The sequence below is a fragment of the Rhinolophus ferrumequinum genome, chromosome 8 (genome assembly GCF_004115265.2).
Source record: "Rhinolophus ferrumequinum isolate MPI-CBG mRhiFer1 chromosome 8, mRhiFer1_v1.p, whole genome shotgun sequence".
Classification (NCBI taxonomy): domain Eukaryota; kingdom Metazoa; phylum Chordata; class Mammalia; order Chiroptera; family Rhinolophidae; genus Rhinolophus; species Rhinolophus ferrumequinum.
In genome coordinates, this window is record NC_046291.1 from 28,922,183 (window position 1) to 28,944,186 (window position 22,004).

At 34.4% G+C, this 22,004-nt stretch overlaps 2 protein-coding genes across 6 annotated transcripts in view; one reads left to right on the plus strand and one right to left on the minus strand.

The window, feature by feature from the left end:
• Positions 1-1,514, minus strand: part of CARF (calcium responsive transcription factor) — a 62,886-nt gene extending 61,372 nt beyond the window's left edge. For 2 of the 3 annotated variants that reach the window (XR_004423700.1, XM_033112633.1), the window contains exon 1: positions 1,464-1,514. The gene's annotated coding sequence lies outside the window, so the exon portion shown is untranslated. The remainder of the gene's footprint in view (positions 1-1,463) is intronic. The other variant, XR_004423701.1, reaches the window with a different exon arrangement.
• On the plus strand, positions 1,114-20,725 carry WDR12 (WD repeat domain 12). 3 transcript variants are annotated; one of them, XM_033112636.1, is made up of 14 exons: positions 1,114-1,263; positions 2,242-2,361; positions 4,841-4,935; positions 7,677-7,771; positions 8,641-8,747; positions 9,626-9,741; positions 10,180-10,334; positions 11,590-11,635; positions 13,070-13,155; positions 17,184-17,324; positions 17,453-17,558; positions 17,725-17,857; positions 19,530-19,602; positions 20,428-20,725. In XM_033112636.1, the coding sequence occupies exons 2-14, from the start codon at positions 2,321-2,323 to the stop codon at positions 20,503-20,505; spliced, it is 1,272 nt and encodes a 423-aa protein (XP_032968527.1). In that variant the 5' UTR covers positions 1,114-1,263; positions 2,242-2,320; the 3' UTR covers positions 20,506-20,725. The 3 variants fall into 3 exon arrangements, with proteins under 3 accessions (XP_032968527.1, XP_032968526.1, XP_032968525.1); XM_033112635.1 differs by lacking the exon at positions 1,114-1,263 and adding an exon at positions 1,445-1,574; XM_033112634.1 differs by lacking the exon at positions 1,114-1,263 and adding an exon at positions 1,573-1,680.
• Positions 20,726-22,004: the final 1,279 nt, after the last annotated feature.

Genomic DNA, 22,004 nt, shown 5'->3' on the forward strand with positions numbered 1-22,004 from the left:
CACTTATGATTAAAGGAGAATGCTTAAAACTATCAAATTTCTTTCCACTTCTACTAAATTTATAAAATATAGATAAATAGGAAGACTTCAACTAAGAAACTGTTTCAAGCTTCAGGTAGTCTAATTTATTTAACGAATGCAATTCTCACCATTACAATGAATCATATGGTTAAATGATAACCGATTTTATTTGCCAGCCCAGTCCCTTCCTAGAGCTTCAGCACAGAGGTTTTCTAATTTTATTTCTCTAACCATGAGGCTATTCTTCCTTATTTGTACGCATTGGCAAACTTAGTTTAACTAGCATCTAAATGACAATGATGGTAATAACTAACATTTACTATGTCGCATTTAATTCTCACAGATGACTAAAGTGTGGCAGAAAGGTTAATAAGGAGCTGAGGCAGGATTCTAACCCAGGAATTTGGGTTCCAGGGCCAGCATTTTAACAAAGTGAACAAACTCAAAACAGACCTGGTTTCCTTGTTATTGTTCTCTAATAAAATAGTTTTTTGTTTACAATTGTTTAATCACGTCTCATGTTCTATGGTTGAATGAAAATATCGGGTGTCTACTTAACTGAGGTTCATCTTTAAGCAACTTGTAAAAAATAAAAAAGAAAAGCTTTAGTTGTCTTCACCTGCACACATACCGCTCTGCCCACAAAATTGCAATCCAGTTCTGCCTGATTCTAAACTGTTGTCTCTTGAAGACCCTCTCTTGGAGATTTTCTGTCGAACGCCTTAATAAGTGACTTTGAGAACTGTATAGTATCTCTCCATCCATCCTCCCTCAGAAAACAACTAAATTCAATTAGAATAATTCTCGGGCATTGTGAATAAGACATAGGCCTTCGGATAATTTCAAGACCAAAAAAAGTAAAAAAAAGAAAAAAAAGCGAGAAAGTGTGGGAGGACACCTTTCCCCCTTCTAACCGTAAAGATATAAAGGGGCTCATAAAGAGAGGGGGAAAAAAACCTAAAAAGCGGGGCGCGGGGCAGCGCGAAGGACCCGCGCAAAGGGTCCCGGGATCCTTCTCCGCGACGGGAGGCGCGTCCTCCGGCTCAGCAACCCTCCTCAAGCCACCTAACCTCCACCTTCTTCAGCTGCCTCCCCTGGGCCCGCGAGCCCAGTCCCGGGAGAGGGGTAGTAGGCCTCGCCAAGCAGGATCCCGAAAAGGACCCGAAGCAGGGCGCTGAAGGCGCCACGAGGGCCTGACTGCGACCGGGAGCGGGGGCCGGCGGTTGCTCCGGGACCCAGCGGGTCAGGAGGTGACGGGAGAAGTCAGGAGAAAGAAAGGGAGGGGAGGGTTGGGAAGTAGCGTCCGGTCCGTCAGCACAGACAGCTCTGCCAAACCTCCGACTCCCCCAGTCCCGCCGCCGCTGAGAGCCCTACAGGGCGAGGAGGGTAGTCCACAAAGTGCTGGAGCAGAGGGGAGAAAATTCAAAACGAGTCTACTCAACCTCGTCTTGGCTCCGAGGCCCCGCCATGGAGACGAGCACAATGCGCAGGCGCACCCCCACTGAGAGCGCGCAGCACGTTACCATGAGATAAGACCACTATCGGCCACCGTCGTAGGTTTCCTTTGTGATTTGTTTCTTTTATATATATCTATATATTCCCTCCTCTCATCGGGATTTCCAATCTGAAGCTAGAAGCGAGAGGCCACGAAAAATCTCGGTAGAGTGAAGTTCTGATTGGGACTATGCGTGAGAAAATAATCCCGGAACGGCGTTAGTAAATTAAAGATGAAGACAGAAAATACAATAGATATAGGGCTGGAGTCGAGAAGGTTAATGAAAGGAAGATATCCTGAGGGCGGCGTGGCAAGAGACTACAATTCCCAGTGGTCACAGCGTCTGAGAAGCGCTGCTTTCTGGGGGTTGTAGTGTCTAGGAGCTGTGTTTGAAGTATCAGGTCTAAAGACAGCATGTTGAATTTAAAAAAAGTAGATTTGAATTGGGTCTTTCTGTATCTTCATGCTCGTTTACAGGCCTAACTATATTAAAAGACATCCAAAACGATTAAAGGGACATGCTGTCTTTAAGATTATGCTTTCCTAATCGATGATTCCTAAATCTATGAATAGGTAGTTAATGTTTGTGGGCTGGGCTTCGGTAGAAGGACAGCCTCGTGGTCTCTCTTTGGTGAGGAGGCCTGAGGAGGGAAAGCAGAATCCAAGTCTTGGACTGCAGTTCTGCTTTCCTGTGCAGTCTAATTTTGAGCTGCTTCTTTTTGTAGTCCTAAAGGACCAGAGCACCCGTTGTCTCACCATCACCCCATAGGTTTCTGTAGGCAAGTCTTGCGTGTGCTCTCCGCCATGGCTCAGCTCCAGACACGCTTCTTCACTGACAACAAGAAGTAAGTACGCGCCCTCCGCTTGTATCCCCTACCTGGGAACCTTTCCAAGGGCCCCTTCGGTATGACCTTCTGGATCCCTCGTTGTCTTTGCCTTATTCACTTTCACGTTCCCCTCCCCCCCACACACACACTTTTTTTTTTTTTTTTTTTTGCTGGACTCCTTGTTTGAGCGTGTTTTCCGCTCACGTGGAAGTGGTACCTTCAGGATTTCTTAGGGACCGAAATGCCTAGCTTCTCAGGCTAAGTATAATTTGAATTGTGAGTGTAGAGGGGCCTCCAGGGCTTTAGGTTTGCTTCCTGAATGAAGCACGTAACGTAATTTAACAATGAATAATGGACAAAGTCTTTACAGACTGCCTGCTGGTGGTGTTTCACAATTAAAGAAAATTGTTTTTTTTTAAGTAGGTGATAGACGATGCTTTCCTAAACTAGGCTAGAAAGGGTAGCTCTGAAGAGGGGTTTTGTAGAACTGATTTTTGATAAGAGTGAGGTCAATTGTTACAGATTTATGTATTTATATAGATGTATATGTATGTGTGTATATATATGTACATACGTAAACATTTTTACCAATAATCCCCAGGTCTGTAGCATTCATTTGAAATTTAATTATGTCTTGTGATATATTTGTAGCTTTATGAGTTGACCTGGTAAGTCATATTCACTCCTCTTGTGTTGTTGCTTACAGTACACATATATTGTGTTATCAATGCATATGAGTATATATACTTAGTCTACATACATCTTAAGAAATGTGGTGATGCAATAACATGGCCACTGTATTTTTCCTAGTTGAAATTTTTGTTGAGATTATTGTTGATTCACATGAAGTCTTAAGAAATAATAGAACACTGCATTTTAACCCCAGAGATAACATAATGTCATGTATATGTGTGTGTACATATATTTAGATTCTCCAAAAATATATTCTGGTCAATTAAATGAAAATATATTCTGGTCAATTATATGTTTTATTCACATATATGTATATAATTTACAAATATATTTATTTGTGTACATGTGAATTTTGCTACCTTCCCCCACCCCATTTTACTGACTAAAATGGTAAGGGATAGGAAGAATGAAAAGATTTAATTTCTAGGTTTTCTTACCTTTTAGAGAATCTAAATAACTGCTTTTTTTTTGGCATGATAAATGTATAATTATTGCCTTACTACTTAACATCAACATCAGAATAACTTAGGAGTTTCTTAGAAAAAACAGAATCTCAGACTCCACCCCAGACCTGTTTATTTAGACAAGATCTACATTTTGACAAGATTGAAACCCCACAACCACTGTGGCAAAGAGAGACTTATTGTAGCATGACTTGATGAGCCCTGTAGATTCTGCCTTAACACCTTTTGAAACTTTTCTATTCCTCACAAATACAGCCTTAATTCAGGCCTTATGGGAATTTTTTGTTTTTGGTAACAACTTTGAGATGTAATTCACATACAATAGAATTTAATATGTAAAGTGTCCATTTCAGTGGTTTTGAGTATATTTGCAGAATTATGCCACCATCACTACAAGTCAATTTTAGAACATGTTTCATTACCCTTTAGCTGTTACTTACCTTCAGTCCTTCCAATTCCTCAGCCCTAAGCAAACACTAATCTACTTTCTGTCTCTTGTAGATTTGTCTGTTCTGGACATTTCATATAAGTGGGATTATATAACATGTGGTCTTTTGTGATTGGCTTCAGGGGTCATCCATCCAAGCTGATGGACATTTAGTTTGTTTCAACCTTTTGGCTATTATGAATAGTGGTGATGTGAACATTAATGTAAAAGTTTTTGTGTGTATATATTTTCATTTCTCTTGGATATATATTTAGGAGTGCAGTTCATGGATCAAATGGTAATTCCATGTTTAATTTTTTGAGGAACTGCCAGGTGTTTCCAAAGCAACCTCATCATTTTACATTTCCCACCAGCAATGAATAAGGGTTTAATTTCTCCACATCTCCCCAACATTTATTATCTATCTTTTTTTTGTTCACTATTTAGAGCAAAATCACACTTTCTGGAATAGGCTGGGTGGGCAGTTTAGTAACTTCTTAGCTACTGTTTTGCTGCTCTCCCTGCTTTCCTGCACCCCTTCTTCCTGTCTGCCCCTCTTTCACTTGGCAAAAACTCATATTTCTACATGTAGCTTAAGAATGATCTTCTTTGTGCATCCTTTCAGACCCTGCTCTCTCATCCTTTTCTGTGGTTGAAATGACTTACGGCTTCTTTGCTCTCCCAATTTACATACTATGACATTGTTCTTATATAGTTTCATTTTATTTGATTACCAGACTTTCACCTTTTTTTGAGAACAGAGACCACGTCTTAATTCATTTTTGTTAACCCCATGTAGCAAAATGTCTGGCATGTATTAGGTAGTACCTAGTAAATGTTTGTTGAATGAATAAATTCACATTTGTTAAAATATCTGTAGACTCGATACTGACATTTCATTTCCTTTTTATAGATACGCGGTAGATGATGTTCCCTTCTCAATCCCTGCAGCCTCTGAAATTGCTGACCTTAGTAACATCATCAATAAATTGCTGGAGGCCAAAAATGGTGGGTATATATGTTCTGAAAAGTTAGGAGAGGGAACAATACCACTAACTACACTAAAATAAATCACCTTTTAATTTTATTTCTTTTTTTGGCCTTATTTTATAATGCATTTTATAATGGTAAGCTTTATAAATCATAAGGGTTTCCCTGCTATATTATACTTTGAAAAAGGCTTTGAAGTAAAAGTTTTCAGGAAATATTTCAGTTTAATCTGTTTTTAAGACAATATGGCGATAAGGTGGTTGAGATTTATAAATAAAGATTTTAGTATAATAGTTATGATATCAAGGTAATCAAGACATTGTGATTGTGCTAAAGAGGGCTGAGTTGGGTAGGCATAGAACAAGCATCTTGATGCTGGGCCCCACTTGCTATGTTTCTACGAAGCAAATGGCAGTATCAGTATTTGAGTATTTATTTTGTGTAATAACAAATGTCAATATTAATACTGGTATTTTTTTACGTTTTTAGAATTTATAAAAAAATTAATGGATAAAACAAACTTTTTAACGTGCAAGAGTTTCAAGTAAAACATTTACAAAGATTTAAATGTTAAACACGTGCTAGGTATGAATATAAATTATTAGCCCATAAAATTAATAAGAACAATGTATGCAAAAATAGTGGTTAACCAAGATTAGCCATAAATTGATCATTGGAGTTGGGTGACAGGTGTATGAACGTTTATTATAAGTCTTATTCTCTACTTTTGCATATATTTGAAATTTTCTATAATAAGATGTTTTTTAAAAAGTAAAACCATAAATAAAATAGAAGATTTAAACATGAAAAATTAAAAATAACAAAGGGTGATCTTTAAAAACAAAATTTGTCAATGGAGACACATTTAGAGGCAAGCATATTTTTAAGCAGATGTTTCGAATGTTACAAAGCTTTTTTGATTCAACCTTAGCTGGAGGAATGGGGAGGTGAAAGTTATAAACTAATGCCTATATTTTCTCCTTCATCTTCAAATAATCCCATAGCTTTTTTGTTAAGTATAAGATGATGTTTTTGAACAACTATTTTCAGGGGCACAGGGTCTGCAATCTTTTCATTGTTACTGTGTGTTTCCCGAAAATAAGACCTAGCCAGACAATCAGCTCTAATGCGTCTTTTGGAAGAAAAATTAATATAAGACCGGGTCTTATATAACACTTATATAACACAATTTTGCTTATATTATAGCAAAATAAGACTGGGTTTTATATTAATTTTTGCTTCAAAAGACACATTAGAGCTGATTCCGTCTGGCTAGGTCTTATTTTCAGGGGAACACGGTAGCAAGCTGTAGTTCTTGGTTCAGAGATATTCACATAGCATTTCCTACTGGTCTTTGTCTTTACTTCCGTCATGGATGTATCGAGATTCTGATGCATAGTTATTTTTCTAAATTTCAAAAATGTCATATATTTCACCTATTGAAAAAGTTTTGGAACTAGAATAAGAATTATTTTTGCAATCAGAAGTTTTGCAATACCGGTATATGGTTTTTGTTGTCACCCAAATAGTTGCATATTTTCTAAACTTGTAGATGAACATTGGTGTATCTTTTTGTATAAATTGAATAACTGAGTCATTGCTCTTGAGTTGAAGATGCAAATTATTCAGATTTTTTTAAAAGTAACAATCCAAATAGTCAATGGGGGAATTCTTTCAGAAGGATTATATCTAATAAATGCAGAAAGAATGAAGAATTTATAGCATATTGTAACTCCAAAAGAAATAACAGGTTTAAGTAGTGATTATCAATAGCTGTTAAAACCATTAATTAGGTAAAAGGCTGATAGAGAACATGATGGATGGGATCAGATTGACATCATCTGAGCCCAGAGGTGGATCTTAATAGCATAAAGAGACACAATGAGATAACATGCTTCCTGGTGTGATGCAATAGGAAATACACAATACTGTAAGTATCCTTGCCCTCCCCACCAGAGAGCAAACATCAAGTGTTTAGGTCTGTCTTGTGTACAGGGTATATAGGTGGTAGAGGAACATATTAAAGAACACGTGGAAATGTAATCAAACAAACTGAGAATGTAAGAAATATTAAGAGACAGATATTCAGTTTCTTCAACAAATAAATGAATGGCAAGGGAAAGAAAGCAACTGTAAAAGATTAAATAAAAAGATTAAATAAAACATTAATCAAATATAAGGTGTGGACTTTGGATGCTGATTCTAAAAAGGTCACTGTAAAAATATTTTATGAATTAAGGAAATATGAACATTGGCTTTTGATATTCAAACAAATAATTATTAAATATTTTAACATGTGATTTTTTTTTAAAGTCCTTATATTTAGAGATATACACTAAAGCATTTACAAAATGATAACCATATTTGAGGTTTGCTTTAAAATAAACCAGTGGGGGAGTTGAGGGAGGAGTATAGATGATTGTCCATGAGTTGGTAATTGTCAGTGTGTGATGGGAATGGGGATTCATTATATTATTTCTACTTATGTATATGTTTGAAATTTTTCATAGAAAAAAAATGTTTTTAAAAAAATTAATTATACCAACACTAACAAAAACATACAAACAGAATAAAGTATTTATGTTCTTAAAAATCACATAGTATACTGGAATACATGGCCTGATTATGCCATGGAGAGATTCTGGAGAAACTCAGAGGCCACACTGGGATAGTAAGTACCTTTTGTTTTGGGGTCTCATACCTCTGCCAATACCACTTCAGGGCCTAAGGGTAATGATCGTATTATGTGTTTTTTTTAGGGTTCCACAAACATGTGGAGTTTGATTTCCTTATCAAGGGCCAGTTTCTGCGAATGCCTTTGGTCAAACACATGGAACTGGAAAACATCTCATCAGTAAGTTCAAATGCTTACCTGCTCTGTTTTACGGAAGGTATTATCAGATAATGTAGGTAAACTACATTTAGAATCAGCCTAAATCTAAATCAGCAACGAAGATACTTTTGATTATTTTTTCCTAAAAATTTGAATTTCAGTTTCTGTATGTTCAATTTTGAAATCCCCTCTTCTGAATATGTATTATTCAACAAATGCAGATGAATGAATACGGAAAGATATCTTCATATTTGTGGAAGAATTGTCAAGAAAGGAATAGCAAATATGTATTTCCTACTAATAAAGATGTACAAAATGATTGTGCACATAATAAAAAATTATGGGTTAGGTTATTGTGATTTATAATGATTTCCCCCTTCTACTTTCGAAACTTTCCTTAATATCTCTTTTATAACTTAAAATATAATTTATAATTGCATTTATAATTTTGGGTGCAATTTTTAGGACTGTGGTAAAATATACATAAAATCTGTCATTTTAATCATTTTTAAGTGTACAATTCAGTAGCATTAACTACATTCTCACTCTTATGCAATCATCACTACTATCCACTTCTGTAACTTTTTCATCATCCCAAACACAAGCTCTATACCCATTTAACAATATGCCTTTATGATTTTATAATTCAAAGTTTCTTATATTCTTTTTTTCCCACTTTTAGTACAAGTTTTCCAAAGTCATTAATATTTCTCACTGTTACTCTGTGTAGATCAGATACAGTTTTTTACCTTTTGTGTGGCTCCAAATTTTCTGGGTTATGAAGGGGACGTACATGAAGGAGATACATTGAACTGGGGTCCTTTATCTTCATAAGTTACCATTTTAAAACTGCACCACCTAATTGATTTCTGGTTTCTCTTTGTGACTAGGAAGAGGTTGTGGAACTAGAATACGTGGAGAAGTACACCGCACCTCAGCCAGAGCAATGCTTATTCCACGATGACTGGATCAGTTCAATCAAAGGGGCAGAGGAATGGTATTGCCAGACAGATGTATCTGTTTTCTCATGCCACCTCTATCAGTCTTTTTAAGTGCACTATGAGAATATTCTTCTCTGATTTCTCTGTTCTTTGTAAAAGTAATTTGTGATATCTGTATCAGTGACCATGCCAAAGATTTTTACATTCAGTGTAGTCGAGAAGAAACATATCTATTAATCAGTTTTTTGTGTCAAGATGTTGTAGTGACATTTGTATTTTGAACAAGTGTCAGGGTGTTTGATTTGTGTATGTTGCTTTTAAGACCAAGGATATAATTTGCTTCATAGAGGGGAAAAGTCTTTTTATAGCCACCTATAGATCTCCTAGCCCACTACCATGAATATGCAGATCATGCTATTTTAGGGCTAAAAAGGGCAGACTAGAATCAAGATATGGATGGCTCTGAGCAAACGCTCACTGGCCTTGTAGAAAAATATTTCAGGAGTGGTATATAGTGGGAGCTTACTTCCAAAGAATGTTTCCCTGAAGTTATTACACAAAGTTGCTTTTACTTTTACTGGTTTTACTTTTACTGTAAGTGATTTTTCTGTTTTTTTTTTATTTTATGTTTTTCACTGGTTAAATACAAAGGACTATTAGGCTTTACAAGCAATTTGCTTAGCTTTCCTAAGACTTGTAGTACTTATAACAATAATAAAAATGAAATCTAGGGTCCATCAGTAATGTTTTTATTTTTAGCAGGTCAGGCAAAGCCAAATGTAACATCTTCTGATCTACTCTAGTGTGTTTTGAAATCTTAATCTTCATATTAAAGAAGAGTTTAAAAGTATAATCCTCAAGGTTTATTTTGTCATAATTGATTTCAATTTGGAAAAGCTACTTTTTGTATTTCATTGGATTTTTTTCCCCTCAGGATCTTGACTGGTTCTTATGATAAGACTTCTCGGATCTGGTCCTTGGAAGGAAAGTCAATAATGACAATTGTGGGACATACAGACGTTGTAAAAGATGTGGCCTGGGTGAAAAAAGGTAAGGACTCCGCTGAAACTGAGAGGAATCCTCGACAGAGAACTGGAAATAAGCCATTTTCAGTCCTAGGGCAGAACGTGGACGGGGTAGGAAATGTCTCGTGCCTCAGTTATTTTGAGGTCTTGTAAAAATACAGAGTTCAAGAACAAAACGATTACGAATACATAAAAAAATTCATAACTTAATAGAAGTGAATCCTTACTAAAATTATAATACATTTTCAAGTTAATATTGAGTATGTTAAGCTTATGTTTTAGAGTATTTTTGAAGAATCTTCCCTTTATACCTTAAGTTAGCTTTCTTTCCAAGCTGGCTATATGAGTTGTTTTTTTATGTTTTTACATTTTTCTCAACAACAACAAATTCAGTTCTTCAGTTTCAGAATACAGTGTATTTAAATATTTTGAACTGATTTGTTTCTTATTCTTCTTTCCTCAGATAGTTTGTCTTGCCTACTACTGAGTGCCTCTATGGATCAGACTATACTCTTATGGGAGTGGAATGTGGAGAGAAACAAAGTAAAAGCCCTACACTGCTGCAGAGGTCATGCTGGAAGTGTGGATTCTATAGCTGTTGATAGCACAGGAACTAAAGTAAGTTACTACTGTGTTGAATTAGACTTTGAACTTATATGCAAAAAAAATTTTTCTAATTATGTTCATTGTGATTTGCCTACTTTTATAAGAATTGGTGACCAAAGAATGTGATTTCAAGTCAGAAAGTAAATACTCATACAATAAAAGACATAGAGATTCACTTCCTCAGTCTGGGTATCTCTGGTTTAGAACTTTTATATTAATTGCAGAAATTTTAAGAAATCAGGTAATCCAGCAATTTATTTCTGTAACCTTCTCAAATAATAGTGATTGACATTTTTAATCTTTCAGCTACTTACAGTGCTGTCATCAATTGAAAATGTCTAGTTGATCATCTAATAAGCCTTAGCTTACACTAAGGTTAGTGTTAATATAGGCTGTTTTACATCATGACAAAATGATACAAGTTAAAAGGAAACAAACCTGAGGGCAACTCTGTTGACTTCTGAGAAATTATAAACTCTTTTACCATTTGAAAATTCCCTAAACCACAATGAAGGAGTCTGGATTTGAGTGTTTCTTCATCATTTCTTCACCAGTTAGCATAACGGACATGTGATGCATTCAGAGTTAAAGATTTATGATTATTAAGCCATAAAGGTTGACTTGTTGCTGAGTCCAAACTTAAGTGAATTAACTGTACCCTGTCTTGGCTATAAGACAAGACTTGTACTTTTTTCAGTTTAAAGTTTGTGAGATCCACGTGAGGAGCGAACAACCACATGATGAGCAGGGTAATGAGGCATTTGGGTCTTAGGAACCAGGGAGTGGAGGCTTGAATGTGGCTAGCACACACCCTCCCTTTCTTGTCTACCCTAGTTGACTTTATTCTCACTTACCTTAAACTGACTCTCCACGTGGCAATAAAACCTGGCCTTCAATATTCTAGTGTTTTACATCCTGTACCATCTGTCCCTGGAAAAAGACTAACTTCAACACTCTGGAACACAAGTGTTCAGAAAAAGGTCCTGAAGGAGAATGAGGCCTATTGGCATAGTGTAGGTCAGTTGTCCACCCTGATTTAAGCAACTATGGCCAGGGCACAGGGCCACGTGAGACTGGCAGCTCCTTCAGTTGCCATGAGATTGAGGGTACAACTTTCAGGAGACTAGGAAGACAGGCAGATGATATCATAGTAGTAAGAATTTCAGAGCAAAGTTAAGGTTTTAAGTTATTAAATAGAAAAAAACAAGGCAAATAATATGATGAATTATAGTATATACTCTTTTTCCCTTCATATATATCTGTTTAGTTTTGCAGTGGCTCCTGGGATAAGATGCTAAAGATCTGGTCTACAGGTAAATCACATATTTCTTTTACTTTGACTTATTAATGATATTTCAAGAATTTCAGTGAAAGAATGCTTTTTAACCCCTATTTTGCCATAAAAATGGACCAGGGCTTTTTAGGACACAAAGGAGCATAGTATAGAGAAAAATTGGTATATTTTTTTACGTTTCAAAATGTAATTCTATCCTACCGTCCCCTTATTTATTGGACAATGTCACTGAACTGCTGTAAGTGTCAACAACATGTATGGTGCAATGGGACAACTGCCTTTGTTCTTGGAGTTCCCTTATTCAGGAACCTGGAAATGAACAAAAATACCTTCTGAGTAATTTGGATACACTTTAAACTGTTACAGAAATTTCTTAGTTAAGCTGGTTTACTATAAAACAAACAAACTTTTAATGCAATTTACTAATCTTCTTACTTTGAAAATATAGATTAGAAGGAACAATTACAGGAGGAGGGAGGACTTCTAGAGGAAGGTGCATTGATAATAGTAAGAAGACACTGAAAGAAGAAAAGAGGAAAAAATCCCACGGATATTTAAGTTGTAAAACTAGTATAGAATTACTTATTGCACAGGTAAACAGATCAGAATGCCTGTTACTTCTGAAGTAATTGCTGTATTACAGTATAATACCCTAAATACGTTCACAAAGTAGAGTTGGGGGGATCAGGAAAAGCTTAAAAGTTTTAAGTAATTATACATAAGATGGCAGGAAATATATAATCCATTTTAGTCCATTTTTCCAAAAATGCTTAAAACAGTTTTGAGGCAGAAGGTGGTTAGTTTATACATTTTTCCCTTTGTGAAATGTTTTAATTTTTGATAGTTCTGGGTAAATGAGAAATGTGTATGATTTAAGGCATTTATAGTCTAGTTCGGGAAAAACTTTTAACATTCATAAAATAGTTACAAAACATTGATTTTCCATCTGGGTTTATTACTTGGCCAAAAGATGTGTAACAAAGATATTTTTTTAAAAAATCAAACATAACTATCCATGAAACACTTACAATTCATGATTAGAAAAGAATAAACATGGCTAGAATATATGTCCTTTTAACGTGTGGCATTTCCTTCTTCATAATATAAATACAATCTGGTTTGAAATACAATCTATGAAGCAGTTTTTCATAGATATGGTAAAGTAATGAATATTCATAATGGTGATCTTAAAGATATAGCAAGATGTCAAACTGGTTAGAGTCTAGGATTTTAATGTACTTTTTGCTTTCTCCTTTCGGAAGATTGGTAAGCCACATGTTGTTTTTATGTATAATTTTCTGTTAACCAAAATAAGGAGGAATATCTAGATGTTCCCTAGCCAGTTGAGATAATACGAAGAAAGTATAGACCCAGAAATGTACGAATTTGAGACTATTTGCAATTAATATTTACCATAAATTTTAAAAATATCAAATCTAATTCTCTGATACAGTCCCTACAGATGAAGAAGATGAAATGGAGGAATCTACAAATCGACCAAGAAAGAAACAGAAAACAGAGCAACTGGGACTAACACGGGTAAGTATTTGTGATCACTGACTATACTTGGCTTAGGTCTGTATTGACAAATATACGGCGATTTAATACAGCCTTTCCTATTTAAATTTCCTTTTGTCCTGCCTTATTGCTTCAACCATAATTAGGTTTTCTTTCAGCAAATTTGTAAATTTTTATTATAAATACTGCTGCACTGTGCTACATTTATCTGAGACATTGAACATAGTGGCATTGAATCAGGATTACAGATTGCTGGGTTGATTATTTAGCTATTACATTTGATCTAGTGTATTTTGAAGTAAGATATTTCAGTTGTGAAAGCTTACACTAAAATTAAATGAAGCATCTCATGACTGTTTAATAATATTGTTTCATACATTGAGGATGTAATTCTCACTAGGGATGCTACTTGTATCTACAACTAGAAACCAAGAGTTTAATTAGGATTTTGATTCCATCATTTAGCTACTAGATCTAATTAAATCAAACTCAAAAATTTCATCTATATTCTTGTTCTGTTAAGTTAGGAAGACATTTGTCATAATATGATCTGACCTGTATTCATATACTTAATGATAAGGGCAATACTGAGTTAGGTTCAAGAAAACATTTTTGATTTATTTTCTACAACTATAATGAATGTGCAATAAATCAAGCACACATTTGCACACTATTTCTTATAATTACCAATAATAAGATACCTTAACAACAATAATTGAAAATGAGGATAAAGTGTGATCATAAATGATTCATCAAACTCATGTAAAATAAAATAAACAATAGCATTTACTGGTTCTAACTGAAAGTGGTGATTTATAATTTCTTAATACATTTAACATGGACTGCTGCATTACAAGAGGAATGATCTGGCAACACTCAGCTTCCTTATCACTTAGTCTGGTAGGACAAATTAAAGTTGTAAATACCTTCCTAATTGGATATTGTGCCAGTGGTAATTTATTGATAGATATCCCTGATCAACATCTAAAGAATATATCTGAGAAGATTTCCTGAATTATAAAAATGCTTTGCACAGAAAGTAGCTTTTCTTTAACCTTTCTTTTAATTGAAGTTTGGCATACATGTAGATAATTGTACTGCTCAATGAATTTTTATCGTGTTTCCCCAAAAGTAGGACCTAGCCAGACCATCAGCTCTAATGTGTCTTTTGGAGCAAAAATTAATATAAGACTCGGTATTATATTATATTATATTATACCCGGTATTATATCATATCATATCATATCCAAGACTGGGTCTTATATTAATTTTTGCTCCAAAAGACGCATTAGAGCTGATGGTCCATCTAGGTCTTACTTTCGGGGAAACAAGGTAGTTTTATAAACACCTAAGTAATCACTATCCAAATCAAAACATTAAGAATTACCAACACCCTAGATAACCCCCTCCAGCCTCCCATGCAATCAGTAGCCTCCAAAGGTAATTGGTGTTGTGACTTAACTCATCCTAGATTAGTTTCACCTTTGTAGTATCTATGAGCTTCCATTCATGCTGCTGCATGTAAGGGTTTTTCTCATTAATATATAGTATTCCATTGTATGAATATACCAGAATTTATCCGTTCTTTTGATGGACATTTAAGTTATTCCCAGTTTTGACCACCATAAAGAAAGTTGCTAAGTAAGTTCTTACACTTGTCTTTTGATGCACGTACATATGCAGTCATTTCTGCATGCGTAGAATTGCTGGGTCACAGGGCATGCACAAGTTCAAGTTTTTGAATGTTAGATACTGCCAAAAAGTTTTCCCAGATAGTTGTATCAGTTTATACTCCCCCTGACAGAACATGAGAGTCAAAGTTACTTCACATGCTTACCAGTACTTGATATGGCCAATTTTTTAACACCATAACTGATTTTATTTTCCCACATAATGTATGTTTACATTTACTTACTTTTACAAAGTATATCATTTATAGACTTCTGGTTGTGTGCAGTGGAATTTAAAGCCCAGTCCTTTGATATCTAATTTATGAAGTGCCTATTCATGTTTTTAGCCCATTTTTCAAAAGTTGCCTATCTTTTTCCCATTGATTTGTAAGAATTCTTTATGTATTCTGGTTTCAAAATCTTTGCTGGATATATGTTATTATAAGCATTTTCTCCCACTGAGTGCCTTGCTGATAACTTCTGATTTTAAGTATGTACTTTTATAAGCTTGCATCCATTGTTGATTTTATTTGAGAGAAGTAATATATTCACTTTCTCATAGGTTATTTTAGAAACCTTTGAAGTGCTATTTGAAGTGAAAATTGTGCTGCAAGTAAAAATAATAGAAAAGGTTGGATTTTTAAGACCAAAATGATAAAAGACATATCAAAAATATTATTTTTCTGGATTTCTATTTCTATCTAGTACTTGATTTGTATTAATATGAGTAATGCTGCCAATCAGTTAATTTGTTATTTGTTTCATATATTAATACACAGTAAGGTTTTCTCTCAAAATCACTTTTTTCTCAACAGTATTGTTCTACTGGAGTTTGTAGTAACAATGCCAAAATAACTTTACTACCTTTTAAAAAAATTTTACATGTAGGAAATTCACTCTTTTTGGTGTATATCTCTTGAATTTTGATAAATGCATAGAATATAACTACTACATAATCAAGACACAGAGCACTTCGTCATCACCTAAAACTTGTGTTGCCCATTGATAGTCATCCCTTCCCTTCTACTTCTATCCCCTGCAACCACTGATCGGTTCTTCATTCATATAATTTTTCTTTTTCCAGAATATCATATAAGTAGAATCATACAGTATGTAGACTTCTGCATCTGGCTTTTTTTTCACACAGCATAATGCATTTGAGGTTTGCCCTCCCCCCAGTTTTTTTGAGGGATGGTGGAAGAGATTCATCTAGGTTATTGGTTATAATGGTTTCTTCCTTTAAAGTTGAGTAATATTCTATTGTATACATATACAACAATTGATTTAATCACTCATCAGTTGAAGGATATTTGGGTTATTTCCAGTTTAACAGTCATTAATAAAACTGCTATAATAAATTGTGGATAGGCTTTTGTATGAGATTCCTTTACTTCTTTCAGGAAAATTTTAAAGCTGGAAGGAGAGCCCTTAGGAATCATTTGGTCCAGGAGTTGGCAAACTAGAACCCAATAGCCAGTTTGGCTATGGCCTATTTTGTGCTGCGGAATGCTAAGAATGATTTTTACATTTTAAAAGGGTTTTCAAAACAAAGAAGATTATGCAACAGAGACTATATGTGGCCTGGAAAAACTAAAATATTTACTTTCTGAACCTTTACCAAAACACTTTGCTGATCTCTTATCTATTATAGTATAACCCCTTCATATTACAGATGAGGTAATAATATTTAAGGAGGCTAACTATAACAGTTACAAAAGTAAATTATCTCATTTCAGAATTATTTCCATTTCTCACATGTTCCTTATTTAAGACAGGCACTATACCTAGTTTGGGCATTTTAATTTGAGAGAGACAGTAGAGATTTTGGAGTATTAAATGAGCCACAGACATTATTTAAAAGGTTGGATGCTAAGGACATACAGTGGAAAGAATAACGTATTGAAAGTAATTTATCTGTAAGAGTCATGTAGAAAATGGCAATCCCTTTACTCAAACCTAGACCTGACCCCAGAGCTTTATCTACTAACTTCTACATATAACATATTTGGCAACTGAAAGAATTAAGTTAGTGTTAATATTAATACTCCTCAAAATGAAAAGTAGAACAGATGAGGAAACAGCAGACTATAGTAGAAGAACTACAAACTTTGGAGAAATATTTGGGTGCAAACTTAAATCTGTGAGTTATAAACTGACCTTGGGCAGGTTATCTTTCTCAGCTTCACTATCTTCATCTAAAAAATAGAAACAGAAATATCTGTCTTGGAGGATTGATGTAAAGAAGAAATAAGGCAGGATATGAAAGCCAAAGCACCTGACAAACTATGTAGCACATGGGCTTCAGAAGTAATAACTACTGTTACTGTTTCAATTACTCTAAACTGAAAATGCTTTCCCTTTTGGATGTCTCATTTCTAGACTCCCACAGTGACCCTCTCTGGCCACAAGGAAGCAATTTCCTCAGTTCTCTGGTCAGATGCTGATGAAATCTGCAGTGCATCTTGGGACCACACAATCAGAGTATGGGATGTTGAGTCTGGCAGTCTTAAGTCAACTTTGGTAAGACTTACAAAGTCAGTGGTTCTCTGATTAACTTTGAGCTTTTAAATGATATATGTCTAGAGATGATTCCTTATAGCCCACCATGGTTTAATGTCCTTCCCTCTGTTTTTTGTGTTTTTTTCCAGACAGGAAATAAAGTGTTTAACTGTATATCCTATTCTCCGCTTTGTAAACGATTAGCATCTGGAAGCACAGATAGGCACATCAGACTGTGGGATCCCCGAACTAAAGGTGAGTGTGTAAACCACTGGAGGAAAAGTATGTAAATAACATCAATTTCTTCTCACTAGACTTATGTATAAAAAGGTAGTTTTCTATAGTTTTTTTTTTTAATTTGTTCTGCCAGCTTCCCTTTTCTAAAATTCAGTAATTGTTATCTTTTTTGCTTTTTTTTCAGATGGTTCTCTGGTGTCGCTGTCCTTAACCTCACATACAGGCTGGGTCACAGCAGTAAAGTGGTCTCCTACCCATGAGCAGCAGCTGATTTCAGGTTCTTTGGATAACATTGTCAAGCTGTGGGATACAAGGAGGTATATCTTATTTAGAAATACGTCAATTGCCTGTTGCATACAGAGAAAACGAAATGAATACTGAAATAATAATTATTGATTATCAAAAAGAAAAGTGAGGATTAAAGAAATTTTCATATTAGTAATGTTGCTTTCTGCAATCTGAAAGAACTGAATTGTGATAGTTTATCGTTTGCCAAAAAAGGAAAAAAGTCCACAAGTTTATAAAATCCATCTTTTTGACCTTGTTATATAAAACGGGAAAAAATAGTTTAGAAAAAGTATCCTAACCTTAATGTAAATATAACTACAGAAGTAGAAGGCCAGTGGTCTCTGAATAAATGGAACTGTGATCAAATTATAAGTTATATGTTAATAGAAAGTTAAATAAAAATACATACTTTTAAAGATAGCTGGATATTAAAGGTTTCTTTCTTACTCATGGGCTAGTGCTATGATACTACTATATGCAGAGTGCCCCCAATAAGATGCATACACAATTTATTTACATATTTTTACGAGTGGTATTAACCAAAGTTGTTGTTTACCGTAAATCTGTTTTCTAATATCTTTATACTACATGATTTGTTAATATCTAGAAGGTATATACATTTTAATTGGATTCTTTATATAACTAGCATGTAGTTTCTGATAATAGTAAGTGCTATGATGAGAGTAAAGCAGAATAAAGGGACACTTCTTTGGGGAAGGCCTCTCTTTGAAAGTGATATATTCTAGTAGTTAACTGAACAATGTGAAGGTAAGAGCCATGCACAGATCATAGCAGAGGGAAAGCGGATACGATGGGGAAAATCTTGGCATATTGACAAAATAGCAGGAAAGCCAGTGTTGATTCAGTGGAGTAAGCAAGGAGGAGAAAGGGGTGGGCCATAGGGCAGGCAGTGGTTTTACTGAGCAGGACCTCGTAATGCTGATAAGGAATTTGGGTTTCATTCTAAGTGTAATGAGGAAGGCTTTGGAAGTTTTTGAGCAGGGTAACAAGAATGAAAGCAGAGAGGCCTTTATTGTAATTCAAGAGAAAGAGAATAGTGATTTGGACTATGGGGGTAGCATTAGCGATAAGTGGTTGAATTTTAGGTATATTTTGAAGAGAGATCTTTGGCAGGATTGGCTCATAAATATGGAGATAGAATTCTAGGATAATACCCATATTTTCTGCCTGAGCAATTACTGTGATGGGAAAGAGTAGAAAAAAGAGGTTTATGAGAGCAAATCAAGGGTTTTGTTTTGGTTGTTTTAAATTTATAGTGCCCATAACACATCCAGGTATCAGCCAACTGGATGTACATAACAAACTCACGGGAGGAGTTTAAGCTAAACATATAAACTTGGGAATTATCAGCATATAGATTGATAGATAAAGGGTATATAAAGCCACGATTTGGAGGTAAAAATAAAGTAGTCATGAAAGTGTGAAAATGGGCCTAATTATAAAGTTTATAAATAGCATTTTTCCCGAATATATTTGTTGTGGTAAATCTCTGTTGCCTACTAATGATATAAGGAATACAGAAGAGGTGGTTAAGTAAATACTCAGAATTTTAATATTAAGTGGTTATTGAGGCAAGGATGGTACACTCTAAAGTTTGCAGAAAAGTGTAAGTGATTATTCATATATGTTTGTTTTAATACTATGAAATGCATATAACATGTTAATGTTTTAATCTTTCAGTTGTAAGGCTCCTCTCTATGATTTGGCTGCTCATGAAGACAAAGTTCTGAGTGTGGACTGGACAGACACAGGGGTAAGGATTTATTAGTTATCTGGTGAAGAGGAAAATATATTATTAGAATAAGTCGATATTTGTGTTTGCAGAGTTAATAGTTTCAATATATCTGATATTTATAATTCTATATTCTAAATTTCCATTAATATTCATAAAATCTCACATCTCAAAGAAAACAAATTGTCCTTTAATATTAGGAATAGTAAAATTTGAAAACTTTGAAGCAGGTTTTTTCTCACAAGTATTGTAATGAAATGTTTTAAGTCCATAAAATTGCTCCTTTAGACTAATTGGATCAAAGTAGTTCCCATTTAGAAAAATCTTATATAATAAATCTAGATTATAAAATGTGTTTAAAGAATTACAATTTAATTATGTTTAATTATGTTTAATTATATGCATAAGCTTTAATGCCGAAGAATTATTTTCAAATATAGGTCCTAGGACTACTTGAATGATTTGTAATAGCCATTTTACCCACAAATAACTAATGTACTGTCTTTTAAAAACTTAATTTTCTTACATAGGCAAAACTGTATTACCTTTCAAATTTTTTAATGTTATTACATTTCTTAGCAAATACTTCATACAAGGTACAATAGCATGTTACACCTTAACCAAATTCAAATGACTACTTTTAAAGTTTTAATATACTATATTGTAATATAGTAGTGAAAATTGATGTGATCCGTCCATTTAAGCATTAACTTGCAATGCAAGTTGACTGCTTATCCATAATTCTTTCTGTAATAAGAATCACCATTATTTACTTAGGTTTAGCTATTATATAAAGTATCTGTATTTACTGTTATTTCTTTTTTTTTTCCCTCTCCCTTTACGCAGTTACTTCTGAGTGGAGGAGCAGACAATAAATTGTATTCCTATAGATACTCACCTACCACTTCCCATGTGGGGGCATGAAAATGAATGATGAATTTGACTACAGAGATTATTTCTATAAATGTAACTGGTAGATATTCCTCAGATTACATCAATGCAGATCACCTTGATAATAGTTATCACTGTCATTTTTCTTTATTTTGTATTTATTATATAACAGTTTGTGTTTATAAAATATAAAATGTGACCTGCATTCTCTACCTTATGCAAACTCTTGAAATTAAATTGAGTTTTTCATTTCTTTTTTTTTTTCATTTCTTTTTAAAGGTACTCTTTTAAATTAAGATTTGCTTTTGAAATACTATAAAAGCATATGTTAAAAATACAGTAATTGTCCAGAAATTTATTTCTGATGGAGAAACTTAACTTTTTAAAGTTAGCTGTTTTTAAAAACCTAATAAATTTTAATAGAGAAAAGAATTAGAAATACAGTTTGATTTTGGTAAAATAAGTGACATCTAATTATAATAAGACTTTCTAGGTACTCAGAACATTAAAACGTTAGATATTGCCAATTTATTACGAATGTGTTGAAATATTTTAACTGAAGTACTTCATATTAAAGATATGTCAGAATCCTTTAGAAACTTCATACAGACTTAGGGTAACCAGGAATCTCTACCACACTTATCCTTGTATGTAGATAAGAATACATTCTTTAGACAAAACCTTTCAGTCAGTATTAGATACAAACAATCCACACATTTGAAGTAAATGTCTCTTAAAATGTGACTTCCATTTTAGTGGATTGTATTCTTCAAGCAGAGCCCTTCAGCTTCTTAGTAATATATGGGAAATCAGTTTGGTCTCATCGTTAGACTTTAATGAAATATATCTCACATTAGGTTCCTATCACAGAGGTCTAGGAAACAGAGCTATTCTTGGCTGGAATTGAGAGCCACATCAACAGTGGAGTAAAGCAGGTGGGAAGTTAGTTCTCTTGTGTGTGGCAGTCCAGGGCTGATATTGTGGTTTTGTTCCACATTCCTTGGGGACATAGGCTCCCTCTATCCCTATAATATGGTCCTCATTCTTACATAGAGCAATAACTAGAGCTCCAGTTTATCATTTGGGGCATATATTTTAATGCCCCAAAAGAGAATAAAGGTAATCAGAAAATTCACACCCAAAGTCTCTGTTTTTCTCATTTAGCGCACATTGGTGTAAATTTCATCATAACTGTAGGTTCGGAAAATCTAATTTTCAGAGGACAGAGATATTCCTGTTCTAGATGGTCCCTGAATGAGTTATTTATCTTTCTTAACTCATCCAACCTGGGCTGCTCAAATGTAGTATGCATACATTAGATGGTTAAAGGTCAAGAGGCCTATTATACAAAGGACAAAGAAGGAAGTAGCATTCTCAGCCCTGGTTCCAAGGCAGGATACATTCCTGGTTTAGGCATTCTCCCTCGGGATGGATGTAACTAACACTAGTGACCAAGTCTCTTGGAGAACGATTATCTGATTGATCTCTGCCAAACTTCGCTTCTTGTGTAACTCAAACAGGAAGAACATAGA

Coding starts and splice junctions, on each gene's coding strand:
- WDR12 (XM_033112636.1), top strand. CDS start 2,321: ATGGCTCAGCTCCAGACACGCTTCTTCACTGACAACAAGAA. Junction 13,156..17,183: donor AGCAACTGGGACTAACACGG/GTAAGTATTTGT, acceptor TCTCATTTCTAG/ACTCCCACAGTGACCCTCTC. Junction 17,325..17,452: donor GCAGTCTTAAGTCAACTTTG/GTAAGACTTACA, acceptor GTTTTTTTCCAG/ACAGGAAATAAAGTGTTTAA.